This window comes from Aspergillus flavus, chromosome 1 (assembly GCF_009017415.1).
Source record: "Aspergillus flavus chromosome 1, complete sequence".
Taxonomy (NCBI): Eukaryota; Fungi; Ascomycota; class Eurotiomycetes; order Eurotiales; family Aspergillaceae; genus Aspergillus; species Aspergillus flavus.
This window is the reverse complement of record NC_092406.1, coordinates 1,240,804-1,264,814: the sequence shown is the minus strand read 5'-3', so window position 1 is coordinate 1,264,814 and position 24,011 is coordinate 1,240,804. Positions and strand designations below refer to the sequence as shown.

At 48.6% G+C, this 24,011-nt stretch overlaps 9 protein-coding genes across 9 annotated transcripts; 4 read left to right on the top strand and 5 right to left on the bottom strand.

Annotated features, from left to right (window-relative positions):
* Positions 1 to 257: 257 nt before the first annotated feature.
* On the bottom strand, positions 258 to 1,696 carry F9C07_470 (fatty acid desaturase; the record flags this gene model as incomplete). The annotated part of the gene is made up of 2 exons (XM_041288833.1): positions 258 to 1,387; positions 1,456 to 1,696. The coding sequence occupies 2 exons, from the start codon at positions 1,694 to 1,696 to the stop codon at positions 258 to 260; spliced, it is 1,371 nt and encodes a 456-aa protein (XP_041141411.1).
* Positions 1,697 to 4,345: 2,649 nt separating this feature from the next.
* F9C07_1017610 (xanthine/uracil permease) lies at positions 4,346 to 6,714 on the top strand. Its single transcript, XM_041288844.2, has 3 exons — positions 4,346 to 4,805; positions 4,869 to 5,035; positions 5,086 to 6,714. Exons 1-3 carry the CDS (start codon positions 4,714 to 4,716, stop codon positions 6,585 to 6,587), a joined length of 1,761 nt encoding a protein of 586 aa, XP_041141412.1. The 5' UTR covers positions 4,346 to 4,713; the 3' UTR covers positions 6,588 to 6,714.
* A 148-nt stretch (positions 6,715 to 6,862) lies between these two features.
* Positions 6,863 to 8,325, bottom strand: F9C07_2227339 (MOSC domain protein; the record flags this gene model as incomplete). Its single annotated transcript, XM_041288834.2, has 2 exons — positions 6,863 to 6,963; positions 7,026 to 8,325. 2 exons carry the CDS (start codon positions 8,323 to 8,325, stop codon positions 6,863 to 6,865), a joined length of 1,401 nt encoding a protein of 466 aa, XP_041141413.2.
* Positions 8,326 to 8,534: 209 nt separating this feature from the next.
* Positions 8,535 to 10,164, top strand: F9C07_1017612 (P-loop containing nucleoside triphosphate hydrolase protein). Its single transcript, XM_041288845.2, has 5 exons — positions 8,535 to 8,786; positions 8,841 to 9,057; positions 9,115 to 9,167; positions 9,212 to 9,831; positions 9,887 to 10,164. The coding sequence occupies exons 1-5, from the start codon at positions 8,744 to 8,746 to the stop codon at positions 10,076 to 10,078; spliced, it is 1,125 nt and encodes a 374-aa protein (XP_041141414.1). The 5' UTR covers positions 8,535 to 8,743; the 3' UTR covers positions 10,079 to 10,164.
* Positions 10,165 to 10,250: 86 nt separating this feature from the next.
* Positions 10,251 to 11,258, bottom strand: F9C07_2227337 (uncharacterized protein; the record flags this gene model as incomplete). The annotated part of the gene is made up of 1 exon (XM_041284318.1): positions 10,251 to 11,258. One exon carries the CDS (start codon positions 11,256 to 11,258, stop codon positions 10,251 to 10,253), a length of 1,008 nt encoding a protein of 335 aa, XP_041141415.1.
* Positions 11,259 to 13,234: 1,976 nt separating this feature from the next.
* On the bottom strand, positions 13,235 to 14,303 carry F9C07_2227336 (nucleophile aminohydrolase; the record flags this gene model as incomplete). The annotated part of the gene is made up of 5 exons (XM_041288835.1): positions 13,235 to 13,353; positions 13,407 to 14,012; positions 14,083 to 14,133; positions 14,185 to 14,204; positions 14,260 to 14,303. The coding sequence occupies 5 exons, from the start codon at positions 14,301 to 14,303 to the stop codon at positions 13,235 to 13,237; spliced, it is 840 nt and encodes a 279-aa protein (XP_041141416.1).
* A 41-nt stretch (positions 14,304 to 14,344) lies between these two features.
* On the top strand, positions 14,345 to 15,965 carry F9C07_1021581 (RING finger domain protein). Its single transcript, XM_041288846.2, has 2 exons — positions 14,345 to 15,595; positions 15,646 to 15,965. The coding sequence occupies exons 1-2, from the start codon at positions 14,777 to 14,779 to the stop codon at positions 15,793 to 15,795; spliced, it is 969 nt and encodes a 322-aa protein (XP_041141417.1). The 5' UTR covers positions 14,345 to 14,776; the 3' UTR covers positions 15,796 to 15,965.
* A 494-nt stretch (positions 15,966 to 16,459) lies between these two features.
* F9C07_464 (putative glucose oxidase) lies at positions 16,460 to 18,400 on the bottom strand (the record flags this gene model as incomplete). Its single annotated transcript, XM_041288836.1, has 4 exons — positions 16,460 to 16,677; positions 16,731 to 17,350; positions 17,405 to 18,002; positions 18,055 to 18,400. The coding sequence occupies 4 exons, from the start codon at positions 18,398 to 18,400 to the stop codon at positions 16,460 to 16,462; spliced, it is 1,782 nt and encodes a 593-aa protein (XP_041141418.1).
* A 3,085-nt stretch (positions 18,401 to 21,485) lies between these two features.
* On the top strand, positions 21,486 to 23,792 carry F9C07_463 (uncharacterized protein; the record flags this gene model as incomplete). The annotated part of the gene is made up of 2 exons (XM_041288847.1): positions 21,486 to 23,215; positions 23,276 to 23,792. 2 exons carry the CDS (start codon positions 21,486 to 21,488, stop codon positions 23,790 to 23,792), a joined length of 2,247 nt encoding a protein of 748 aa, XP_041141419.1.
* Positions 23,793 to 24,011: the final 219 nt, after the last annotated feature.

The window sequence follows — 24,011 nt, the reverse complement described above, 5'->3', positions numbered from 1 at the left end:
GTGGATATCGTCATCTATTTTCATTGAACAAATAAGTATGTTCTGACCCTGTCGCTTTTATAAAGGATGCGAATAAAACTCGACTCAATCAAGTCTCCCGTCATCTTGCTGCTAAACCGAAACCCAACTCCGAACCCCAAACAATTAATTGTCGTATAATGAACGCCCAAGGTGCTAAATAAAGACATGACCCGTGGAGAAAAAGAATGCAATATCAAGACAATCATACATCACAGGAAAGTGAATAAATAGCGACTTCATGCTGCATCAGCAGTGGGGATAGGTTCCGGAATCTTCGTAACCTGTTCACCAGCGCGGATGACCCGCTGACCGCTGCTGTCACGGACGTAATCGGTGCTCTCTTTCTGGGAGCGCTTCCAGATCTCGACTTCACAGCCACCGCGGATGACTCCAACCCGCATGGTCGACAGCAGGTTGTGCGCAGCGTTGGAGTGATAGTAGACACCTCCGTTGAACATAGCGGTGGCATCCTTGCCGATACCAGAGTTGATCATAGCCTTGCCACCGGGGTGGTCCTTGATGAAGTCAGTCACATCGTGGACAACACCGGCAATGGCAATAAGACCACGGCCATTCTTGGCCTGCTCGACGTAGTCGTCCCACTCCATAACGGGAAGCTGGTCGAGAGGGACACCCCAGTCTAACTTGGCACGCTTCTGGTCGATCTTCTTCTGGAGCTGCTGAACACGGCCCTTCTCGATCTCGTTGGCACGGAATTGCTTGAGATCATAGGCGAGGCCAAGCTGCTTCCAGATCCAGATGCTCCACTTGGTGGGATCATACTGGTGCCATTCGATAGCATTACGGTAGTCGGAGGGGAATTCGTGGTGGAAGTTGTGGTAACCTTCACCGAGGGTGACGAGGGCAGTAATGACGTGGTCACGAGGAGAGTTGCGGTCATCAAATGGCTGGTCACCAAGCCAGTGAGCCAAGGAGTTGACGCAGAAAGTTGCCTGCTGGACGAAGAAGATACGGAGGATACCAGCATAGACGAAACCGCCCCACCAGTCACCCCAGCCCAGACCGGCCACGAGCATAGGCACAAACAGACCCATGGTGAAGACGACCTTGAGGTAGTTCCGGTGTTGCCACACAACGACGGGGTCTTCGTTAAGATCGGAGATATCAGTACGGCCAATACGCTTGGGGTTCTGCTTCATCACCATCCAGCCAAGGTGGGAGTAGAGCAGACCCTTGCGGACTGAGTAGGGATCCTTCTCGGTATCGGTATAACGGTGGTGAGCACGGTGGTCACGAGCCCACCAGCGGATAGAACCTTCCACGGCACCACCGCCAACAGCAGCGAGCCAGATACGGAGGGGAAGGCGAGCGGAATAGGAGCAGTGAGCCCACAGACGATGGTATCCTGTGTCGAGCACTTGTTAGCTCGCTGTATCCTGAATGGCTATCCCTGTGGATTGGGGCAAAACCTACCTGCGGTGATACCCAGTCCGGTGAAGAAGTAGTAGATGACGGCCCAGATAGCAGTCTTGAGCTGCAGAGGCACCCAGAGAGCCTGGACACATCCATACATAGGAATGCCGATAATAAGGAACACGTTCAGCCAGTTGACATGCTTATGCCAGTTGCTCCGTGTGATGGCAGTGTCGGCAATGTGAACCTTCTTGATGTCGCCAGCACGAGGCTGGGTAGCGTCTGCCGTCTTTGCAGACATGATGTCGGTGTTTTTCGTCTTCTCGAAGACCTCGGATATGCCCGAACCAAGACGAGGAGACTGTCGACGGTGACGGATACCCTCTTGATAGGTGAAAGAGTTACGGTGGTGAGGTGGAGAGAAGAGGAAGACTATTTAAACGGAGGCAAGAGAACCGAGGAAGAAAAAGTGATGGAAATAAAAAAGGGTGGGGAAGCTCCGGTAAGAGGCGAAAGAAGAGAAGGCGAATGAGTAAAAAAATTCGGGAGCTCTTTACTTGCACACCCCAAGGGGTTCCACCGGTGGATGGCGGTTGGGGAAGACAGGAAATGCGAGGTTAGGCCGGCAATAATGATGCTATGCTGAGCGATCAACCGGAAAGATGGAAGAACCAGGAAAAGAGTGGTCTGACAGGCTTCTTTTATCATTCACACCTCACAGGTAAATCAATTGATCATAAGATTCCGAGGTCCACGAATGCATTCAGTGTTCAACAAGTCGAACCTCCAGCATTGCTGATGTCTATGTAAGGACACCAGGGACGAGGCCGACTATCCAATTGTCCTACCAGTAAGCTTGTTGGGCCGCCTGTGATTCGATGGCGAACGTCGGCCAGGCTCTGCTGTTTCGGGTTAGTCCGGCTGTTTTGGGCCAATCGCTACCTATTCGCCATCTGTTGAATCCCCAACAATTTTCACATTTTTGCAGGCGGTAAGGTCTAGGACGTGTCTGATTGGTTCCGTCCAAAGAACGACAGCTAAACTTTGAATCTCACCTCGCATCAACGGCTGCATTCTCCGCATACTAGAAGCCTTCCCGAACTGCGATTACAATATCTGAACGCTTAAGTTGTCAGAGTCACAGCAGCCACCGGAAGGAATTCACCCTCACAGTAATTTAGGGTAGTAAGACGACAGTAATTACAATTGAAACAACTTAACTGGGGACGCGGAGACCCCAGCATGTTATCCAGTTAGAGTATATACATAACCCGAATATACGGTGCAGCCCTATGGAGGTGTTCTTGCCACTTCGTGGTGGCGACGGACCTGTTGCTTCAACGAAAACTTTGATTCCTTTGTCCCGCGATCTTTCTATGCACCACGCCTTCGTAAACTAACTTCCGGACAACTGTCCGGCAGTCAGGATGCCTGAAAGTTGTTGAAGACGAGTTGTGTCGCCAATACTAAATGCAGATGTTCTGTGGTCAAGGATAAATCTAAAATGTTCCGGTCATTGTTTGCTATGTATAGTGCATGTTTTTATTAACACGTTTTGCATCTTCACTATATTCACTCATTGAATATTCCAGAGCCGTCTAGCCCCCGCAGAACCGCACGGCTATGGATCGCCTTGTAGGGCTTGCACTATTCTACTGTGGCTATCCATTCCTTTGGATGAGACTTTGTCTACCCGACACTTAAGGTAGTTTCTATGGTGACATATCAGATCGTTACCAAGATCGCAGATGGTATATCTGGGAGATAACAGTCACTGATATTCCCAATGTATCCATACGTTAGTGTCTCATACTAGACGTCGAGGTTCCTGCAGCGGCACACTGCGTTCCTTCAATTAAGGTACACTTGATGGCCACCTACGAATGTACTCTGGAGTATAGTATATACTCCACAATAATATGGGGACGGGTGCCAGCACTAACCACCGTTATTCTAGACTATGTAGTATGGATATCCCTTAGTCAAACCTCACAGTCACACACTCGATAACTACTATTTAGCAGCATTTCTCTCCTCAAGAAAGACGGCTAATTTCCCCACTTGATCCAAAACCGATGTAACCGTCCAAAAATGGCCCGTAATCGCCTAATCTGGCAAGGTGCCCCCTGCGTAGTCATCCGCGCCCTTTCTCAGTGAGAACATCAGTCAGTGTACATCAGTCAACCCAAGCCCCAAGCCCCAAGCCCTTGTAACAAAGGGATGATGTCAATTCCAGGTCGACATATCGATCGTGACCAGCTCGGCTGTCTGCTATCAGCTCCCCCGGATTTTAGAGGAATTCGGCGGTGCCCGTTATGGTCACTGATAAGCAGGCTGGGCTTCGCGTTCTCAGAATGGTTCAAGAGGTTGTCCTTATCTCGGCTCCACTGGGGAAGCCAAGGATACGCACGGGCCAAATTCTTGGGATAGTGTTTCGAGAAACTGACTGCACTGTCACGGATTGGTGTTCTGGCGGATTTGTATTAGTTAGAGCCAATCATAGTCAACGGGCTTATGCGGCGGTTACTCATTCGGTTTTTGTTGCTCTAACTTTTAATGTTTTTGTTTGTAAAAAGGGGGAAAGGGGATTGGTAGGGAAGAGAAAGCTGGTGGCATAGTGGCTGAAGCTGATTGATGCGTAAGACAGTGTTCAGTACGGGGCTAACTGATCAAGAGATGGATGTACTCTGTAATTGTTGGCTGTTTAGGACAATGTTATTCAATGTAATCATTGTTTCATTTACTATAGAACTTTGCTGATAATTTAGTTGTCAACCCATATACTAATCGTTGAACAGGATCTACTTTGTGGCAACGAGTATTCCACATTGGAACTCTCTTTGCCGGAATGACTCGCGTCCACCACGAGGTCTCTTCCGAGTTCTCCCTTGTAAGCGAAGGGCGCCAAGGGACTAACCCCCCCGAATTAGAGTTATCCTTGATAGATAACCAACTTTATTTATTAAATTATTCGATTGATTGACGCACTCGTCGTCACTTATCGATAATCCGTATCGCTTTCGCCCCCGGAAATTTGGAAAATCTGATCGCGCTTCCCTAGAGATGCTCTTCTCTACATCTCACTATCAGGTCCCTCGAGAGCTCTGGGAAACATAAAACTCGTGTTTCCCCGCGATCTTCATTCGGGATATCAAGTTTCAATCATCAATCATACCCTGGTTCACGAAACCTTCTCTCCATACGGAAGCGAACCCTATCTATTTGCGGATACTTGCCTCCAGCGCGACCATTAACGTGTTTCCCTTTGAGAGAGAAGATAAATTTTTCAACCGCGAAGCATTTCTAAAGACCTCCAACATGGATGGACCAGATCAGATTGGTCCTGACCTTCGTCCCAAGCGAACTTGGGCCGATAAAGCCCGTCGGATTGTCAAAACCTTCACCACGAGGTACATTGTTACTGTCAGATACCCTATGTAACTTCAACATGAATCTAATCGATTCGTCCACAGGGATGGCTTAATAGGAGACTACGATTATGCATACCTTTTCACACCCAACATCCCTTTTATGCAGCAAACGAGGCGAACGGCACCGTTTTTCGGACTGGATGATCGAGTACCGGTCGTGCTGGCTCTTATTTTGGGCTTACAACATTCCCTAGCAATGTTGGCTGGAGGTTGGCATATCGTCCTATTATAACGGGAGGTGTAATACTAAGTTGTTCAGTTATCTCGCCCCCAATTCTCCTGGGTGGTTCTTCCGGAGCCAACCTTGGAGAGGATGACTACCAATACCTCGTGTCGACCTCCCTGATCGTATCCGGGTTACTGTCCGCCCTTCAGATGCTCCGCTTTCGTATCTATAAAACGCCTTACTCGATCGGCACGGGTCTGATCTCAGTTGTGGGTACCTCGTTCTCGATTATTACTGTAGCGTCGGGAACTTTCACTCAGATGTATTCGTCCGGATACTGTCCCGTTGATGCCCAGGGCAACCGTCTACCTTGTCCGGCGGGCTATGGAGCTCTCCTCGGTACCTCCTGTCTATGCTCTTTACTCCAGATCGGCCTTTCATTCATAAGCAGCAAGGTTTTGAAACGCGTCTTCCCACCCCTGGTTACTGGACCAACTGTCCTCCTGATCGGAGCATCCCTCCTTGAGACCGGTATGAAAGATTGGGCAGGAGGCTCAGGCAGCTGTGGCAGCGACCCCTCCGCCCGTGCCCTATGCCCCAGCGCAGATGCACCGCACGCTCTTCCTTGGGGTAGTGCGGAGTTTATCGGTCTCGGATTCCTGGTCTTCGTGACCATTATTCTGTGCGAAAGATTTGGCTCCCCTATCATGAAATCTTGCGCCGTCGTCGTTGGTCTGCTAGTTGGATGCATTGTGGCGGGAGCATGTGGCTACTTCGACCGCTCAACCATTGATGCAGCCCCAGTAGTTTCCTTCATCTGGGTCCGGACATTCCCTCTAACGATATACGCACCGCTCATCCTCCCCTTACTAGCCGTCTACATCGTGATCATGATGGAATCAATCGGCGACATCACAGCCACATGCGACGTTTCCCAAGTAGAAGTGCAGGGGCCCGACTTCGATTCGCGCATTAGAGGCGGTGTCCTCGGCAACGGTCTCACCTGTCTCCTCGCCGGCCTATGTACCATCACGCCCATGTCCGTGTTCGCCCAAAACAACGGTGTCATCGCTCTGACCAAATGCGCAAACCGCAAGGCCGGATACTGCTGCTGCTTCTTCCTCGTGATCATGGGCATCTTCGCCAAGTTCGCTGCCGCGCTTGTCGCAATCCCTAGCTCTGTCCTCGGCGGTATGACCACATTCCTCTTCTCGTCCGTCGCTGTCTCCGGTATCCGTATTATTTCCTCCATCCCGTTCACGCGTCGCAACCGTTTCATCCTCACGGCTTCTTTCGCCATTGGTATGGCTGCCACGTTGGTGCCGGACTGGTTCGACTATTTCTTTACTTACAGCGGTGATAACCACGCCCTGCAGGGGCTACTGGATGCTGTGACGCTCGTTATGACCAACGGTTTCGCAGTTACCGCAGTGTTGGGGCTGATCCTCAACCTTCTTATCCCGGAAGACCCAGAGGAAGAGGCGGCCATCGTGGATGCCAGGGGTAGTGAGGTCCGGAGTGAGAGTGAAGAGACGAAGGGCACTTCGGAGTCCTCGCACTTCAAGACTGCCGAGGCTGGTCCGGCTATTGTATAATAATGGTTTTGTTTTTCTGCTAGTATATAACGACCCTTGAGAGGGTCTGAAAGGATACCCTATTGAATTCACACATAGTCACTTAAATCACATACAATTCTACTTCCATCCCACTTCCAAACTAGTTTTCAATCGTAAATATATACATACATAGTAAATGATATCATCCAGTTAATAGCACAGAACAAAAGAGTGTATAGACAACCCACCCCCAACCAGAACCACCCAGTCTGACATACACATTTAGACAAGAGAAGTACAAGAGAAACACAAACCTAAACCCCCTCCACCTTCTCCCCAGGCTTCAACATCTTAATATAACAATGCTCCCCAGTCTCCAGCACCTCAATGCCATCCCCAACACAAACCCTAAACTCTACAAAAATCAGCCTCAAACTCACAACAAAACCCAAAGGAAAAACAAAAAAAAAGACATACCTCTAACAGCCGGAACAACCTGCATCCCCAACGCAGCATTAGTCAAATCCCCCCGATCAATCCTCCTCCACCTCTTCAACGCCCGATCCGGCTCTACAGGATGCCGAATCCCAGTATCAGGATCCACATTCGGCAACTTACACCGAATAGTCCGACAAGCAGTGTAGACCTCCACACCCTCAGACCCAGACTCAGTTTTCGGGCCAAAAATCCTCACCCGTTTCCAATGATCCTCTTCATAAGCCCCCGGACCCTGGACGATGATATTCGCCCGAAAGCGACGGATACTTAGCTCGGGGATGTCCATTTTGCATTTACCGGCTATATCTTGCACGCTAGCTATATTGAGGAGATGGATGGGGTAGGCGTCTGCGAAGCCCGTTACTGGTTGGAAACCTAAGTCTTCCTTGCGGGGCGCGTTCCGGAAGATTTCTCTGTGGTGAGATGAATTTGTCCTGAAGAGGGTCAGGGGGCCGCGGGTACGGTCAGGGTCCAGGAAACGGTGCAGTGAGGGTGGGAGGTGGCAGCCATAGTCGTGGGCTAGGGGGGTGTCTTTCCAGATTTTGATGGGGGTTAATGGGTACGTTGACTTAGGATTCGTATTTTCTGGGGGAGGAGAGAAGGGGACACGGAAGGATAGTTCCTTCGAGAGGAGGCCTAGCATCACTCCCAGTTTCACTGGGAGTGAGAGGATACCGGCCGTGACTCGCGGGTAGTGGATTACCAGGACGCCTTGGGATTGCACTTCCTGGAGCTCCGGGGAGTAGTCCTCAGCTGTGGGGTCGGGGACCCAGATCTCGGGTCTGATGAGAGCCATTCTGCAGAGCGAGCCGTCGCGGAGTGTCCTTGTTGTCCAGTGGGCTTGTTGGGATCCGTTGGTGCTGGTTTTTGGGGTGATGTATTCGGCGAAGCAGAATTGGCGGTCATAGGTGAAGCCTGTTGGGACGACGTCGGCTGTGTCTAGCTCGACGCCGGCGCAGCTTTTGATCGGGTATGCGAAGAGCGCTTTTATCCGCCATGAGGGCTTGTCCTCTGGGTCTGTGTGCTTCTCAGGCACACCTTGGCTGTACTTTGGATCGTATTCGTCGTGAAGGTTGGTTTTGGGGCCTAGTAGACCTAGCTTGCGACACCCTTTGGGACGGGGGTTTGTGCATTGCCGGTATTTATGAGAGATTAGGAATATGGCTATGGGGATGAGAGGGAGCCAGACAATGGCTAGAGATGATATTGTGCTCATAGCAATGATAGCATAGTGGCGCACGGTGTTGAAGCCGAGTATGGGTTCAATGTAATTCAGCATTGAAGCATGGAGTCTGCGATGTAGAAGGACAACTCGTATATCTTTCGTTTTTCACATAAAGAAAGTATATAAGTTTACGATAAGCTTTAAAGTTAACTATGTTGGACAAGAATAAAGCCCGTACATCAGATGCCGAGGGAAAAAAGATCATGATCTTCGGAGATTAGATTTGAACACATTTAATTAACTCCGGCGTGTGCTAGTCTGAATCGGCAATTCCTCATTAATGCCCCAGTAAACCTCGCAGTCATCAACCACCGCCGTCAGCAGTTGCTAGACTCAGGATCACCACAGCGAAGCTGGAGCATACTGCGACACCAAAATGAGAGGTCGACAGTATTCTAGTGTTCCGAAGCGCGCAACTAACACCATTTGATCCCGACAGGCCTGACGCGCCGGGTTCGCGTTCGCTGTCACCATGAACCAGCAGGATTACCTCGGTCTTTCCACTCAGGAGCCTCGTAAGTTCTTGTAAATCAGTTCGGGAAAGATTGATAAGTTAATGATACGTGCAGAACGCGTTATCTCTTTTCCTGCGTCACAGTCTCTGCACGCGTCTGCCGCGTCTTCCTCTGGCGCTATATCAACGGGTATTCCTCAATTAGATGAGGCGATCCGTCCGCCTTCCGCGGATGTACTGGGACGTACCTGTGACATAAACTCCAATGGAATACCATGTGGACATGTCACAGAAGTGTACGGCCCCCCTGGCGCTGGGAAAACATCGCTGGCGTAGGGTCCCATCTCTACCTGTCGCACGTTGCTTTTAATCTAACAATATACCTGTAGTCTGAGCGTTGCCACATCGGCTCTCCGGAATGGGGATAAAGTGATATGGATCGGTACGAAACCAAACTCCACTGAGAATTGGCTCTAACATTCCTAGATACGGGATCCCCACTCCCGAAAGTGCGCCTAGCAAGCATGCTAAAGAAGTCCCCTGATGCCACATCTTCTGATCTACCAGAAGACCCTATCAAGAATTTGATCTACTTCCATGCAAGGTCATTACCACATCTACTAGCCCTCCTCATCCGCCCACCCAAGGGCTTCCCCCCAGCAGATGCGAAGCTTCTCGTTATCGACTCTGTATCAGGGTTGTTTCCATCATATTTTCCCAATCCATCTGAGTTCAAATCCCGTCTACCCCAGTCAGGAATCACGGACAAGATGCAGATCCAATGGCTCATGAACCGCAAATGGAATGTCACAAGCGACCTTGGCAACCAACTCGTGAAACTAGCAGCTACACATGGCTTAGCTATACTTCTAGTCAACCAGACGCATACCCGAATCAGAGGCCAGCCGCGGGCAACTCTGTGTCCGGTTCTCGCGGGCGGAACATGGGAGAACAGTGTCCATGTGAGAATTGCCATCTTTCGGGACTTTCTGCCTGAGGATGAGGGGGATTCCAAGGGTGTTCATTTCGCGGAGGTAATGAAGAGAGCAGGGAAAACTTTATCTTTGAGATTGGACGAGAATATCGTACCATTCAAGATTGAGACGGTAGGCTTGAATATTTCTCGTACAGCACTCGCAGATGACTCACATTAATGAATAGGGCGGTCTACGAGGGATAGACAAGACCCCACCACCACTAATCCTGCCTCAAGTGCCAATTGAAACGAGCCTATCAGCTAGCCAACGGAAACGCAAAGTCGATGAGATTGCGGATAGCCAGGATGAAGATTCCGACGAAGAATTCGGCTGGGTTGAAGGCGACGATGCTGGTTTGAGTGACGGTGCTGGATGAGGCTTAGATTGCATTGGTGTTATGTCCTTTGTAATATTGAGACCAAGCATACGAAACAGCTGCTTCTCGAGCGGTTGAACTCTTGTAGCTGCAAGTGCTTCAGTCCATGCGGGCTGTAGTAGACGAAAGTCATAATGGGTATGAACAAATTGAAATGACGTATAATATAAATCTAGATAATTCCCTCAGGAGGGCGTCGTTTAACCAAATCCGACACCTTCATTGTAAATTTCTTATCCGGACAACTATCGTTCTGTAATATGTGGGCTCGTTTTGTCCCATCTTGAACAATGCGCGAGAAGTTTATAGTATCCAGCAGACCAGACGATGACGCCGGTGCAGCCGGACTAGATTCATACTGTAGGGAATATAACTGTAAGTCATTTCCCAAGGCACCCGGACGCCTGTGCCCATGAACCATATCGACCAATTTCCCGAGCACGGCAAACTCCAACTTAAGTTTGATGCTATATATGACTCCTTTGAGCGTGATCTGAATAGCGTAGAAGTTGGCATACTCCAACCCAAGAAGGGCTAAGTCCATTACCAGAATGGCAACATTGATTCCGACTAACTGGTGCATTATTCTTCGGTTTTGTCGGCTTGAACCTAACCGAAGCAGTTTCGTCGTTTCCCAAATATAAAGCCCTGAGATTATCACTTCTTGAAGGGTGAATCCGGTCATCTGGATTTTTTCCATGATGTTATATCCTTTGACGAATAAAGGTGATCGATCAGGAACGTTGGAACCATATGTCAAGACGGAGGTAGGGATATGCAAAAGAAAGACATTTGCTATAATCATGCACAGCACACGGCGAAGTATGTACTCATCACGGATGACAAGATGTAGCCGTGAATAGAGGACAAAAGATTGGCCCGTCACCATCGTCCACCAGCCGACAGTAAGCAACGTAACAGACAAGAAAGAACTGGAATGTGTGAAGAACTTCAGCATGAAGCCGAGAGAGTATGGAACTACCCCCAAGCAGCCCGAAAGTAGCAAACTCCAGAAATATAGACCTGTCCAGCGACGGAATGTCGACAGCACAAGGATTACCAGCTCAATGACATTGTAGATGGAGATGGAGATGAAAAAGACAAGGGTTGCTTTCAGCCCGTATCGAGTGCCCGCAAGGTCACCAGAAATGCCATCGAGATGGCTCACAATATCTGACATGGTGCGGTGCTATATGGTGATGATGATCAGACGATCTGGACTGGTGGTAATATAGAGAGGCTACCATAGCCTTTTTTTCCCTTGCTTTTCTTTCCCTTTCTTTCTGATTTCTTATTTCTTCTTTTTCCCTCGGCCAAGAAATGTTATACGTCAGAGCTACACCCGAGGCAAGGAGCGGAGACCGTAAATGTCAAAAGAGTGGTACATGTGGGAATAGAGCGATTGTTAACTGGTGAACCGTACCATACAGAAGTAATGGAAGTTCTGGATGAGTCTTTCCCTCCTCCCAAGTGAAGGCATTGTGTGGCCTAGACTAGCTCGAGGCAATACCCCGGAGTAAGATTCAGTGGCTTCGTATTCCGCAGGAACTAATGATCCCTGCTAAGGTAGTATTCGGGTTTGGTTCTCTTGGCCAAGGCAAGACTAGCAATTTCTGGTACGATTCTCGGCGTTTCCCCGCGGGCCAAAACACAACGGTTGCTGGTAAGATAATGTTGCCTACCAAGCAATTCCAGATGGCACGATGGATACGCCAATGGACCCCTAATCACGAGACATCACTGTATTTCTTAGCACATGGTTACCATAGTAGTGGTACCCTAGCGTGCCAGATTGGACTCTCGGTCATACTAGATATGTCTATGTGATGTACAATGCTCTTTCGCCTTGGACAACAGGCATAGCGCGTCAAGATATACTGATTTCACTCGAGAATGTCACAAAAAAGTTTCTTCGAAGTTCTATTTTGGCCCTGTCGTATCCAAAATTCCTTTTCCCGTTGAACCCTCAAGGGTCAGGCACTCGGCGTCTTACCTCATCATAGATCTATCATGGAGCAGAGCTCGCGCATTCGGCGCAGGACGTCTTTGATGTCAAAATGGCTACTCCATGCTATGGAGTTCTTATATTTCATTAGACACACACTTACCGTAGTCTTTGACGGGGCTTCGATATCGCTTAGATCTGTCTAATTGGAGACGATTGGTTCTTCCATTCTCTCTCTCTTCCTCTTTTTCTTTTATTTTTATTTATTTTTAATCTTTTTTGTCTTTTCTTACTTTGTCTGGACCCTTTTCACGACCCTAGCGGCAGAACCACCTTCATATCCGAAAGATTCTGGAGTTTAGATATGAGCTGATACTATCATTTCACTACTGTTAAGCTGTCCATTTCTCTTAACGATAGGAAACCGCAACAAACTACAAGCTACTTACATCTCACTGGAAATGCAAAAAGAAATGGACTCCATGTCTACATCTATACCACGCTTTTCAAACCAATCTATGAGTCCGTCTTCAATCGTTCCCCCAGAGATTACCCCAGGCCGCCGAACTAAGAAAAATGTGGGGTTGGCAGTGGATCGTTTCCCGGAATGGCCTTCTTTGCCCACAGTTGGGGAACTTCTTATCATATCTACTTGACTACGGGGGAATTCAAGATATTCCAGATTTATGTAATGCCTAGGCGAACTAATAAAACGTAGAAGAGTTACTTATGCCTATTACACTCATTACTACTGAGCCAGGAGTATCCGAGAACTATTGAGCCAGAGATTAGCCCGATACTTATCTCCCGGCCCTGTCGCTTGTCAACAATGAAAATAGACGTTGTCGGAGCAGTTCCTAGACTGGACTACTGAAGTTTATGTAGCCCGTTCGAGCCAAAGCTCTCTACAGACCCTTGTGACGTTACAATCCTGCTGTACTAGAGTTGAAGAATCAGTTCATGCAATTATAGAGGCTTATTCGTTCCGTATAACGACCATTTCAATGATGGGCATTACTGGACTTGATGACACGCCCACGCGCGCTGTCACTTGTGTAGTCCAGGGCCATAAAGCTCAATATCCTCCGATACGTTAAGCAAGTAATCGTTGTGAAAATCTTTGCTAACATGTATGGAACCTCGCAAGTCTCGACATATGTCTATTATGCTACAAGGCCCGAAACCACCCAATATATCCATACTTGAATCATTCATAGATTGGTAAGATAGTCCTCAATTTCCTCTTTCGTCAATTTCCTGAATCTGGGCCCCTGGGCACCTTCGACGCCCTCAAAACCCAGCAGGTGGTCGGCGGGAGGGCCAACGATACCTATACCAAGTCAGTCTTGATCCGAATCTGGGCGCTGATTTACTCAAACTTACCAATCTCTATTGTGTCACCATTCATCTCACCCTCAATGGTCTCTTTCAACGTCAAAAGGGCAATGTGGATAGCATCTTCGAGTTCAAGACCTTCAGTGTAACGCTTCTCGAGGAATGTCTTCGCACTTGTAGCATGCTTGCCAATAGCCGTAGCCTTCCATGGGTAATAACTGCCACTTGGGTCGACCTGATACAAGCTCGGGCCACCCTTCAAGATACCGCCCGTCTTGCCGGTTGCCTTTTTAGGCTCGTCTTCATTGTCGCCCTTCTGCGCTTCTTCTGACTCAGGTTCGACACCCTCATCCCAACCAGCAATCAACAAACTGACACCGTACGGTCGAACACCACCGGACTGGGTGGCTTCTTGTACGACACGCGCAACATCTTGCACTAATATACGGGTAGGGGGGTATTCGTTATAGATACGCTTGTAGCCAGTATGGGAGACTTTGCGTGCCTTGTCGACCAGTACACGGTAGTCTGGACCCATTCCCGCGTACACCATGCCAATGTCGGGGGTGATTAAGGAGACTTTGGAAAGAGAGGGGGGGTCGATGAGCGGTGAAGATGATTTCTTTTCAGTAGCAAGGACGATTCCATTTGTTGCTAGCCAATGCAAGATAAGTTAGTAACTAACCGAATTGGCTGGGCGGAAGCTATGAGCGTTATCTCATACCTTTAATTCCGAGCGCAGTTACGCCCTGGTTGACAGCGTTCAGGGCATATTCTGAGGTTATTCAGCATATGTTCTTCATTTATCAGAGGAAATTTTTATTACCAATTTGGACCAGCTTTCCACTAAACGTCAATGTTAGCTGATGGCTGTCCTCTACGTAGCTAGAGCTCGTCTTACCTTGGGGAGAAGGTGGTGAGAGAGAACGAATAGCGGTCCGCCATGAGGTCGTTTGAGTATCTCCGCAAGCTTTGAAGATTGATTGGAAATAAGTATGGAGACAGATGAAGGGGTATGAAGATAGAATAAAGTCGTGGTGGGACCAAAGTGAAGCTTCCCTCTGGACAGAGCAGGCGACAGGATGTTGACGCAGCAGCACCTTACCTAACGTCGGTTACCTCAGGCGCTGATGCCAAGCCGCGCCTAAGGCGGTGACGCTAGGCGAGCACTTAGCGCCGTTTCCATCAGCTTCTCTCTCCACTTCACCTTTAAAGCGCAGTAGTCATGCTCTTTTCTTTTTTTTTTTTGTTTTACCCTTCTCGCCCTCCCCATTGTTTCCCCTCTTCTATGCCTATGCCCCAACCCATCAATCGACACTCTTCTAGACAGTCGATTGTACATTTTCACCAGGTCGCTGGTAGATCTGGTCACTGTGACATGACCGCATAATCGCAAGAGAAATTAGGCAGAAGCCATAATGAACCCGAGCCAGGAGCCACTCTGGCAGTGGCCAAATTCCCCCACGGCTCCCAATCCTGAGGAAGACCAAAGGTTTGAAAATGCTCACCAACCTGATGATTCGGATGCCCCTCCGCCGGAGTCTTCCCAGAAGCACTACCCACCTCGTGTATGTCGCATCTGTCTGGAAACAGTTCTGCCTACCTTCCATCCTCCTTCCGATAACATCCCTGGTTTTCTCCAACCTAAAGCACGGGTGGTCTATGAGTCTTCTGATGCGGAGCTCGGCCGACTTCTACGTCCCTGCAAGTGCAAAGGATCTTCACGATATGTCCACGAGGGTTGTCTCCAATCATGGCGACATGCGGACCCGGGCTATAGCAAGAGAAATTTTTGGCATTGCCCAACTTGTGGCTTTCAATATCGGCTAGAACGTCTCACATGGGCGCGTTGGATCAGTAGTACTTCCGCGCAGCTAGGATTGACTTTGTTGATATTGATGTTCACTGTTTTTATGCTTGGTTTTGTTGCTGACCCAATAATTAACCTGTACATCAACCCTATGGAAACCATCATCTACTCTGAATTTTGGGATCCCAGTACCGTGTCTAGCGTCTTGCCGACTGAAAAGCAGGCCTCATGGATTACACACTTTGTGAAAGGTTTGGCATCGTTAGGCTTTCTGTCATTCATCAAAGCTATAGTCGCCATGTCACCCTGGCAGTGGTGGCATGTTCGTCCCAGTGGCTTGGTCAGTAGTGGCAGGACCACAGGCAGAAGCCGAGTAGCGTCAATCACTTGGGTTGTCATCCTGGTTGGCGTTTGCAGTTTCCTTTGGGTAAGTGTATTCAACGAAGGGTATCATATACTTCTGCTAATCATAACCAGGCCGTCTACAAAGGGGTAAGAAGCTGGAGCCGAAGAGCCCTGGAAAAAGCCGGGGAGCGTGTCATGGATGTCCCATTGCCTGACGATGAGGAGGAAGACGAAAATAATCCGTCTTCGGAAAAGTCCGAGCAACGTAAAAAAGAGGAATAATCATGTTGTTCACCCAGAAGACCATTTGGTGTCTCTGTATAATGTTACATGTCAACAACTTGAATCCTTGGTGATTTCCACGCACTACTTTGAGTTGTCACGTCCTTCTCAATGACGTGCTGATTAGTCAATGTGCGGAGAAAACCCCTGACCCTCATTAACTCTGGAACAATGTCTGAGAAGTTGGATCCTTGGTCTGAGCGTTTTGTTCTGCCTATGGTATCCCTCTTTATAACCCAGCCATTGTTCAAGGGGAGGGTCGAACTGCACCTTCTCGATCAGTCTAGGCGCTTCAAGTAGTGAGCGTTTTCGATCGGATGCAGTACATACCCTATGTAACTTAATTATTAATACAGCTCTTGCAGCCATGGGAAATACTTCGATCTCTCGTTCTCTTCAATTTTGTAATATGAGTTACCAATAACCTAGGTATGCCATACATTACACATGCGATGACCGAACAAGCGAACATACCCCGTATCAAATTATGTAACCAAGAGTCACTGCATTCAAACAGCCACAAAATCCAGACTAATAATACATTAAACAATGAAACAGAAATCCACATTTGACAACCCAATTCTGAAACCACTTTCTCTCTTCATACGGTGCACGAATTGGTACGGGACACTGTCCCTATGATAATGCAGCTTTATCTACCAAACTAAGCACTCTTCGCATCCTCCTTAATCAAGTCGGAAGCGCGCTCGGCAACGGCATAAAGCGTGCTAACCAAGTGGCCGCAAACCTGGAAGGGCAGGACAGACGCATCTACGACGCGAACATTGCTGGTACCATAGACACGGAGACGGTTATCAACAACGCCACCAATGGAACGAGGCATCATGGCAGCAGTTCCGACGGGGTGGAAGTTGGAACGATCTAGAGAGCTCACGTCAGACTTGCCATCGAAGCCAAGAAAGGATTCAACTTACAGTTAGCCTTGAGCCATTCAACCCACTTCTCATCCGCAGCAGTGGCCGGAATCTCAGAGAGACCGGGCTTGGTTTCCTTCGCAATAAGTTTGTTCAATGGTGCGCTGCGGAGGATCTTCCTGATGTACTTGGCGATACCGGCCTGGCTCTTGCCATCCCATTCGAACATGAAGTAGTTAGGGTTGATGGCGGCGGGCGCAGTCGGGTCATTGGAGCTAATGTGGATGTTGCCACGGGCGAAGGGAAGCAAGCCCCAGAATTCGGAGGACACGGCGTTTCCACCACCGGGGTGGAAGAGGATCTCGGCGATAGGGACCTTGTCCTTGACGATGAGGTCAAATTGGAGCTGGTAGAGGCGCTCAAGGTCCTCCTGCTTCATGTGGCCGTTGCTGACCTTGACGGTCGCGGCGGCGTAGTCGGAGAGTTGAGATCGGAGAGATGCAACGATAGAGTCAGTCTCGTTACCGAAGACGTCGGAGATGGAAGGGTAGGTCACGGTCGAGGCACCGGCAAGGACGCCGTATCCTTCGCCAGCCATGCCGTTGTTGAACTGGTCCTGGAGGTTCTCCCCAACGGTGGGGAGATCGACACGTGGGGTGATGTTGTTCTTTTTGAGGATGCTACGAGGGTCAGAGACAGGGATAGAGAGGGGCTGACATCAGTGGAACACTTACGTTGGGTTTCCAACTCCTGAAAGCTCGAGAATGAGAGGAGACCGCAGGGCACCAGCAGAGATGATGACCTCTTTCTTTGCATGCACACGAGTGACCTTGCCATCAGCGGAGGTGATCTCGACACCATCCGCAATAGCTTCCTCAGCAGAGCCGTTCTTCCAGAAAAGGCGGTTGGCAGTGGTGTTCTCCAGCAGGTGAAGGTTCTTCCTGTCATCATAAGGGAAGTAGTATGCCCGGGCTGCATCTTCGCGGACATTGAGGTCAACGTCGAGGGTGGATGGGTAGATGTTGAAGCCACGCATCTTGCCTCCATTGACATCCTCAACCCATGGAACACCAGCGGCTTGGAACGTACGGTTCAGAGCAACTGACAGATTACCGGAGGCCAGGCTTCCCGACCAGCCGACCTTGAGAGGACCTTCTTTTCCATTCACGGCAGGGTTATAAGCAGCGCCAGCAGCAACCTGAGAGCTGGTAGGGGCCGTCAAGTTTTCACTCTTCAGGTAGTATGGTAGGAGATCTTTCCACGTCCAACCTTCGTTTCCAAGTTTCTGCCAAACGTCAATCTGGACATCCTCTGCGCGGGTATAGGCCATTCCTGTGGTCGTCAGTGGTCCATGCCGACTAAGAGATCATCCATAGAAGCATACCATTGATTGTACTGGTTCCTCCAAGGGCCTTACCAGCACGCAGAACTTGCTGTTTACCTCCTGCATAGCTTTGGTTAATAGACTGGTACTGCCAGTCGATGGCCGAGCCAAAGGCCAATCCATAACCGTTAGCGTTGGTTACGTCCGGGTTGTTGAACACAGAAGCACCGGCCTCAAGCAGAAGAACGGAGACATCGGGGTTCTCAGAAAGGCGATTTGCGACCACAAGACCACTTGTGCCGCCTCCCACAACGATGTAGTCGTATGTCGTAGTGTTCTTGGCCCGTCCAGCCGGTGATGCCGTGGCCAGCGACAGGGCACTCAGGAATGCCAGTGAGAAGAGCATGTTTGGATGTCAAGCGTCGATCTCTGTCCGCCTTGAAGAAGATCCTTTCGCAAAAAGGCTGGCATCAACCATTATATATGCAGTCCATGACTGCATGATATTTTTTGATTTTAGTCTAATTCGAAGGGTTCCGTTCACCTTACTGCTGGGTACTATTGGCACGGTGATTGAATTGCATCATAGTGAAGTTCTCTGCAAATCCTGCCTCCAGTTAATGAAGCTAATGATCCATAAGCAACTTCTAAGCAAGCTAATGTTTCAGCAGATATGGATTTATCAGCTCATGCTAGTGGGTCCATCAATCGAATACTGCTGTGCGGAATTCTGCCGCAACTGGTGGACGTTTTTTGATCTGATAAGATCTAGTTGAGGGTCCCTTCGTTGCATTATCTTTGCGTGGTATGCTCTCTAGCAGCGAAAGGTCTATTACTCTATCTCATACGAAGATTAAACCCATATTATCTATGCTAGCTCAATCTTCCACTCCTAGATATCACATCCTTTCCCTTTCATTGATTAATAGGAGAGTTGACACGTTCTCAAACTCAGATTATGGTTCTGCAATCTATAGCGAGCACGATGCAATACACGCTACTGTTAGGGACATTCGAGCTAAGCCCAAATAATCTTTAGTGCGCATCTCTGTGGTAGCGAAGAACCCAAAAGTGGATCAAATTCCCATTATTAAGGTATTATTCAGAATCGGCATACCGAGTAATTCATTCACCGGTGAAGTCCCGACCCGTCAGGAATAGTCTAGGCAAAGTGGCTCGGCAGAATGTCTAGGATCCGAAGTCTCCAATAGGCCTAAAATTGCCTCATTGACCTGATCGCCGCGCTATGAAGCCCAAGGATCATTCTCCCGACGTCCACTCCGAAATTACACCAGAGTCCAGATCCCGTTAACGAAGATGTCGCAACTAGACCCGGTCCGAATACTGTGTTTGGTGGTTGATTTATGCTAGTAAGGTTTTCGCGGACCCTGGCTGTGACAAAACCTAATATAACTTAATATAAGACAGCGCGATTACGGAGGGCTTTCCTAGATAAGTGAGACTGCAGATTTCATCAGAGTAGCCGCTGAATCATGATTAGGTGATACTGCTGCATGTGGCCTGTTAAACATGGGTGGTTTTCTAAGAACCAATTCTGGGCCCTCCCAATAGCATTTCAACCACCAATCTCTACTTAGTACTAGTGAACCGTACTAAGTCCTGATGATTTAATCGTGGACCGGAACTAGACTTCTCGAAAACGATGCGCTGATCGAGACATTGCGGCTTCTGCTACAGTATTAAAGACTCTAGTATTACCGGGATATGAATCCGACACCCTGCTGATGTTTCAAATCCGAATCCATTGGGATCCTGCACGGTTTCTACAAACTCTTCACGGACTACGGAGATAGCAATTCCGGTATTCAATGTTTTATGCCGATGCTGACTGTAGTAGTTGATTACCCAAGAGGCTAAGACCGGGAAGATAAGAGCTTAGTTGACGGCGTGTTCTAGCATGACGCTCTAGCAAGCTATCTCATTTAAGCGTTCCTCTGTCTCGCCACCCCGTCGGTCATCCGCCTTAGCCCTCGCCTTAAGTTGAAAGGATCTGAAGCCATTCATCAAGCAGTGGCTGTCGTCTCTGGTTGTAATCAGCTTGTTCAGATTGTACTCCGTACCTGGCACTAATTCAAATCCAGCAAATCAAGCGTATTACGCCTTTGTAAACCAATGGTGGCTTTAAACGCTATATCTGCCCGTCTCAAGCACTCTCTGTTTATTCCATTAGTATGCCATGTCATCTATATTTATCTTTTAGGACAATGTAGTTCCGAAGAGTGAGGTAGTGGTTTATTGTTTATAAAAGAATCCTCGTCCAAGTTTGAGTGCTTTACGCTCCCCTTGTTTGCAAGATATTGAATGCCGTATCTTGAACTAGGAGACAAGCTACTTTGAGATGTGATTTTCTGAAGTGATTTTCTGGATTGGTCGTCCTTTTTAAGAAAACACTAAGGTCGACGGTGGCTACCAATGTGACTTCATAAGACATAGTGCTATTTCCTTTATACCATCTCTCTCAAGAAGACTCAAACCATGACTTGACAACAATGAAAACGTCATGAAGCTTTCCATGTACTCCATTAACTCATTGACTCTAATAGCCTGGTTTTCGTGGGTTGGTTATGTCTAGGGCTGTGCACATTAATCTTCATCAATTGCTGAATATTGATTTTGCTTTTTTTCATTTGTCTCATTGTTCCAATGTCCGCGGTGGATGTAGCGTTTTACAAATTTACTGTACAAATCCACGCTCTCGAAAACTCCGGTCTACCAATGGCAACATAGGTATAGACAAGGTGATCTAGCCATTGTGTTCAGAACAAGACCTGACAGACTATCCACCACATACGCTTCCGCTCTAGCTAGCCTTGAATTAGGGAGGTCTCCGAACTATATTATCCTCTTGAAGAACCAGGTGGTCTGGTTAGCCCTCGTCTTCCACACAAGCATAGATGATACTTCCCATGGATGATGCTATGTGTTACTGGTGCCACAGCGAAGAATGCAGCCAATATTTAATCTTTTCCAGGTCATCTTCTTCATAGCGCAGGACATATAAGATGTGACTGTTACTTGGCGATACATATCAAAGAATCGTGATCCCTCTCTATTCCTCAGTTTTATCAACAAGATCAGGAAATTATAACGTTGCTAGGAGGGAAGTTGCTGAAGAAGCTACTGCCTAACCAGGGTTCTAGAAAGATATTCACTGCAGATTGTGGCAAACTCCCTAACACTTGGACGCAACCCAGCAAAAAGTGAATAACACCTACATAGGTCTACTATCCTGTGACCGACTATGCAGTTAGAATGGGGTCTTCAATATGGAAAGGACACTCTATATATACTTGTATCCTATCTTGTGTTGTTCGATGACTCCCACAGCCAACCTCTTCAATCGTTTCATATCAGTGCAAATTTACCACGCTTTGATTATCTTGAGTATCGAACTTCTCCCTACTACTCTCTGAATTTCATCTATCAGATCAAGCCCCTTTACCAGTTACTCTTCGACGATCTTTGACATTATGAGCCCTCGGGTTAATATCACCAAGAAGCGTCGCTGGTCTCCTCGGATGGAGGACCAACAGAAACTGGCGAACGCTAAAAAGAATCTCTCTAGCCTTCATACTTTCACTTTTAATCTCATGAAGAACAAGACTTCGCCGAGAATTAAATACAGAGACTCTCGGGTTGAAATTCCACATTTTGACTCGGAGAGGATTACCTCCATGCTTGGAGACGCAACGCATACCCCATTGGATCTCCATGAGCAGTTCGACTCTGACGAAGATCAAGGTCGTCCTCTGAGCTCATCATCTAGCAACACAAGCTCTAGAAGAAGCATTCACGGCAGTCTCAACACCCCAATCACCCCTGTCACCCCGCTCCTTGTCCATTCTGAACTAGAAATCTCAAGCACCGAGCCATTTCCAGACTACTACGAGTCATGCGAGCAGAACACAGCGGTCATTGATAAGGACCACGAGGAGGCATATAATAACGCTATCGGAAAAGTGTTCGAAGAGTCCGTGCGAATGAGAGAGCTTGGGGCCGGTACCACTCCTGCTACGATCTCCCCTCTTGCAACTCACGTTGGCTGTCCTGTCACAATTGACAGTTATCCCAGACAGGACAAGTCCAATATTTCTCTCACATCACACTCAGCTCTCCGTAGTGAAACGACCGGTCGCACCCAACCCAGTACGGCACCGACCTCTGTCTCTCGAATCTCGCCTACCACATCTGTCCGTGCCGACTCCGACAAGGGCGCATCCATGACCTCTGCTTCTCAGACCCGGACCACCCTTGAATACACTGGCGCACATCTCAGCAGGACTTCTAATGCAACTTCCACCATATACAATGATGCTTCTGTTCGAGATTTTGCGTTTGGAGCAGCCCCCCCACCCACCATTGCGCCTCCATTTATGGCGGATGGGAGGCCTGGTATCCAAGCCAGACATATCCCTTCCATCCCATCATCTTCTACCAGTAATGACTGGTCGGAAAGGGCTCTGGGCCAACCATCTCCGGTTGCATCTGTGTCGCATACCGTCCCAGGTACTTCAGATACCAGGATTCGTAGTGACCAGAACAACCAATACTATGGACTGAGCTTCCACTCATCTCAGTCTACCATTGCAGGGAGCATTAGCGGTCATAACACGGGTCAGGTTGATTTTACTTCACCGCAGGACTCCATGTCAGTCTCTGGAAGCGTTTGTAGCAGCCAGACGTCTAAGAGGACGCTCTCCATTGATGACATGGCTATGCCAGATGTGCTTCCCACCCCGAATTTTCAGCCACCTATCGGAACAGGAAGGCCTCTACCTGGCGCTACCCCGAGACCTGCTCCTAACCCACGGATGCAGCGTCGCCTTCATGAAGCCGAAGAGCGGAAACTCAACATCCTCGAAGAGATGAAGATCATACTCCGCGCTGACCACATGAAGGATGACATTCAGAGACGCTTTACTGCCATGACCGACATTATCCTCCGCATGGAGTGGATTCTTTTCCGTCGTGATGTGAAGCCCGACGGCACTCGCACCAATGAATTTCTCTCTGCTCCTATTGTCGCTGAGGTCCAAGAATTGGCGATTCCGATGGTCCAATGCCTTGCCTGGCTTGACAAAAAGCTGGCATGTGAGCTTAGCATTGCGAACCAGGTCCTTCATTGGGTTATTCAAATCGCAAAAGATGAGGATCTCGATGTTTATCAGCGTTTTAGACAGATGGCTCGAGTTATCGTCAGGTAAAGCCCTTCTTCAGTAGCCATTACCATTGTCGTTTCTTGAACTAACGATGACTATAGAAACCTCCGAAAGCCACGTCCGCTCGAAAAACACCTCTTGGCCGTCTTCCAAGATCTGTATGACGCGTACGTGTACAGCGATTTCCTCGATATCCGCAATCGACAGATTCTCCAAGAAGAGGGGTTTCATATCGAGCGTGACAATCTCACCCGCCTCTTAATCGCAGGCTGGGACGTTCTGAACCGCGCCATCGAGACCTACAACGAGATTATCACTATCAACTTCGATATTAAAAACCGCTTCATCGATCCAGTCATGGAGCGGCTGCCTCGTTCGTATGAGATCTGGGAGGAAGAATGGGATGATCACGAGCGGCAGTGCGAAACCCAAAGGAATATGGATTTAGAGAAGCTTTGGATGGAGGCTGAGGAGAGGGCTTGTGCTGAGGCGCAGGAGCAGGAGGTTGCCCGTGCCCAGGCTCGTGCGATGGCTGAGTTTAGGGCTCAGATGCAGTGGCCTGGGCAGAGACAGGGCTATGGACAGTGGCACGTTGATTCTCGTATTCCAGTTAAGTAGAGTTGATGAGCGTGGGTTTGCGGGCAAAAACTTACGCTCTGGTTTTGCCCTTTTCTCTTGGCTTCTCTTTCTACTACTTCTTTCAACGATCGCCTTTCAGTATGTGGAAAGCAGCAAAGAATAGAAGAAAAGAAGGGAAAAGAAAGGGGAGACAAAAAGACAAAGAGCCCAACGTATCTACAAATGTACGAACATGAGAGAACAATGACTGACAGATCG

Excerpts from the sequence above, each read along its gene's own strand:
- F9C07_1017610 (XM_041288844.2), top strand. The coding sequence starts at position 4,714 with ATGGATGGACCAGATCAGATTGGTCCTGACCTTCGTCCCAAGCGAACT. Across the intron at positions 4,806-4,868 it reads GTCAAAACCTTCACCACGAG|GGATGGCTTAATAGGAGACT; the intron begins GTACATTGTTAC and ends ATTCGTCCACAG. Across the intron at positions 5,036-5,085 it reads CCTAGCAATGTTGGCTGGAG|TTATCTCGCCCCCAATTCTC; the intron begins GTTGGCATATCG and ends TAAGTTGTTCAG.
- F9C07_1017612 (XM_041288845.2), top strand. The coding sequence starts at position 8,744 with ATGAACCAGCAGGATTACCTCGGTCTTTCCACTCAGGAGCCTC. Across the intron at positions 8,787-8,840 it reads TCTTTCCACTCAGGAGCCTC|AACGCGTTATCTCTTTTCCT; the intron begins GTAAGTTCTTGT and ends TGATACGTGCAG. Across the intron at positions 9,832-9,886 it reads TACCATTCAAGATTGAGACG|GGCGGTCTACGAGGGATAGA; the intron begins GTAGGCTTGAAT and ends ATTAATGAATAG.
- F9C07_1021581 (XM_041288846.2), top strand. The coding sequence starts at position 14,777 with ATGAACCCGAGCCAGGAGCCACTCTGGCAGTGGCCAAATTCCCCCACG. Across the intron at positions 15,596-15,645 it reads GCGTTTGCAGTTTCCTTTGG|GCCGTCTACAAAGGGGTAAG; the intron begins GTAAGTGTATTC and ends AATCATAACCAG.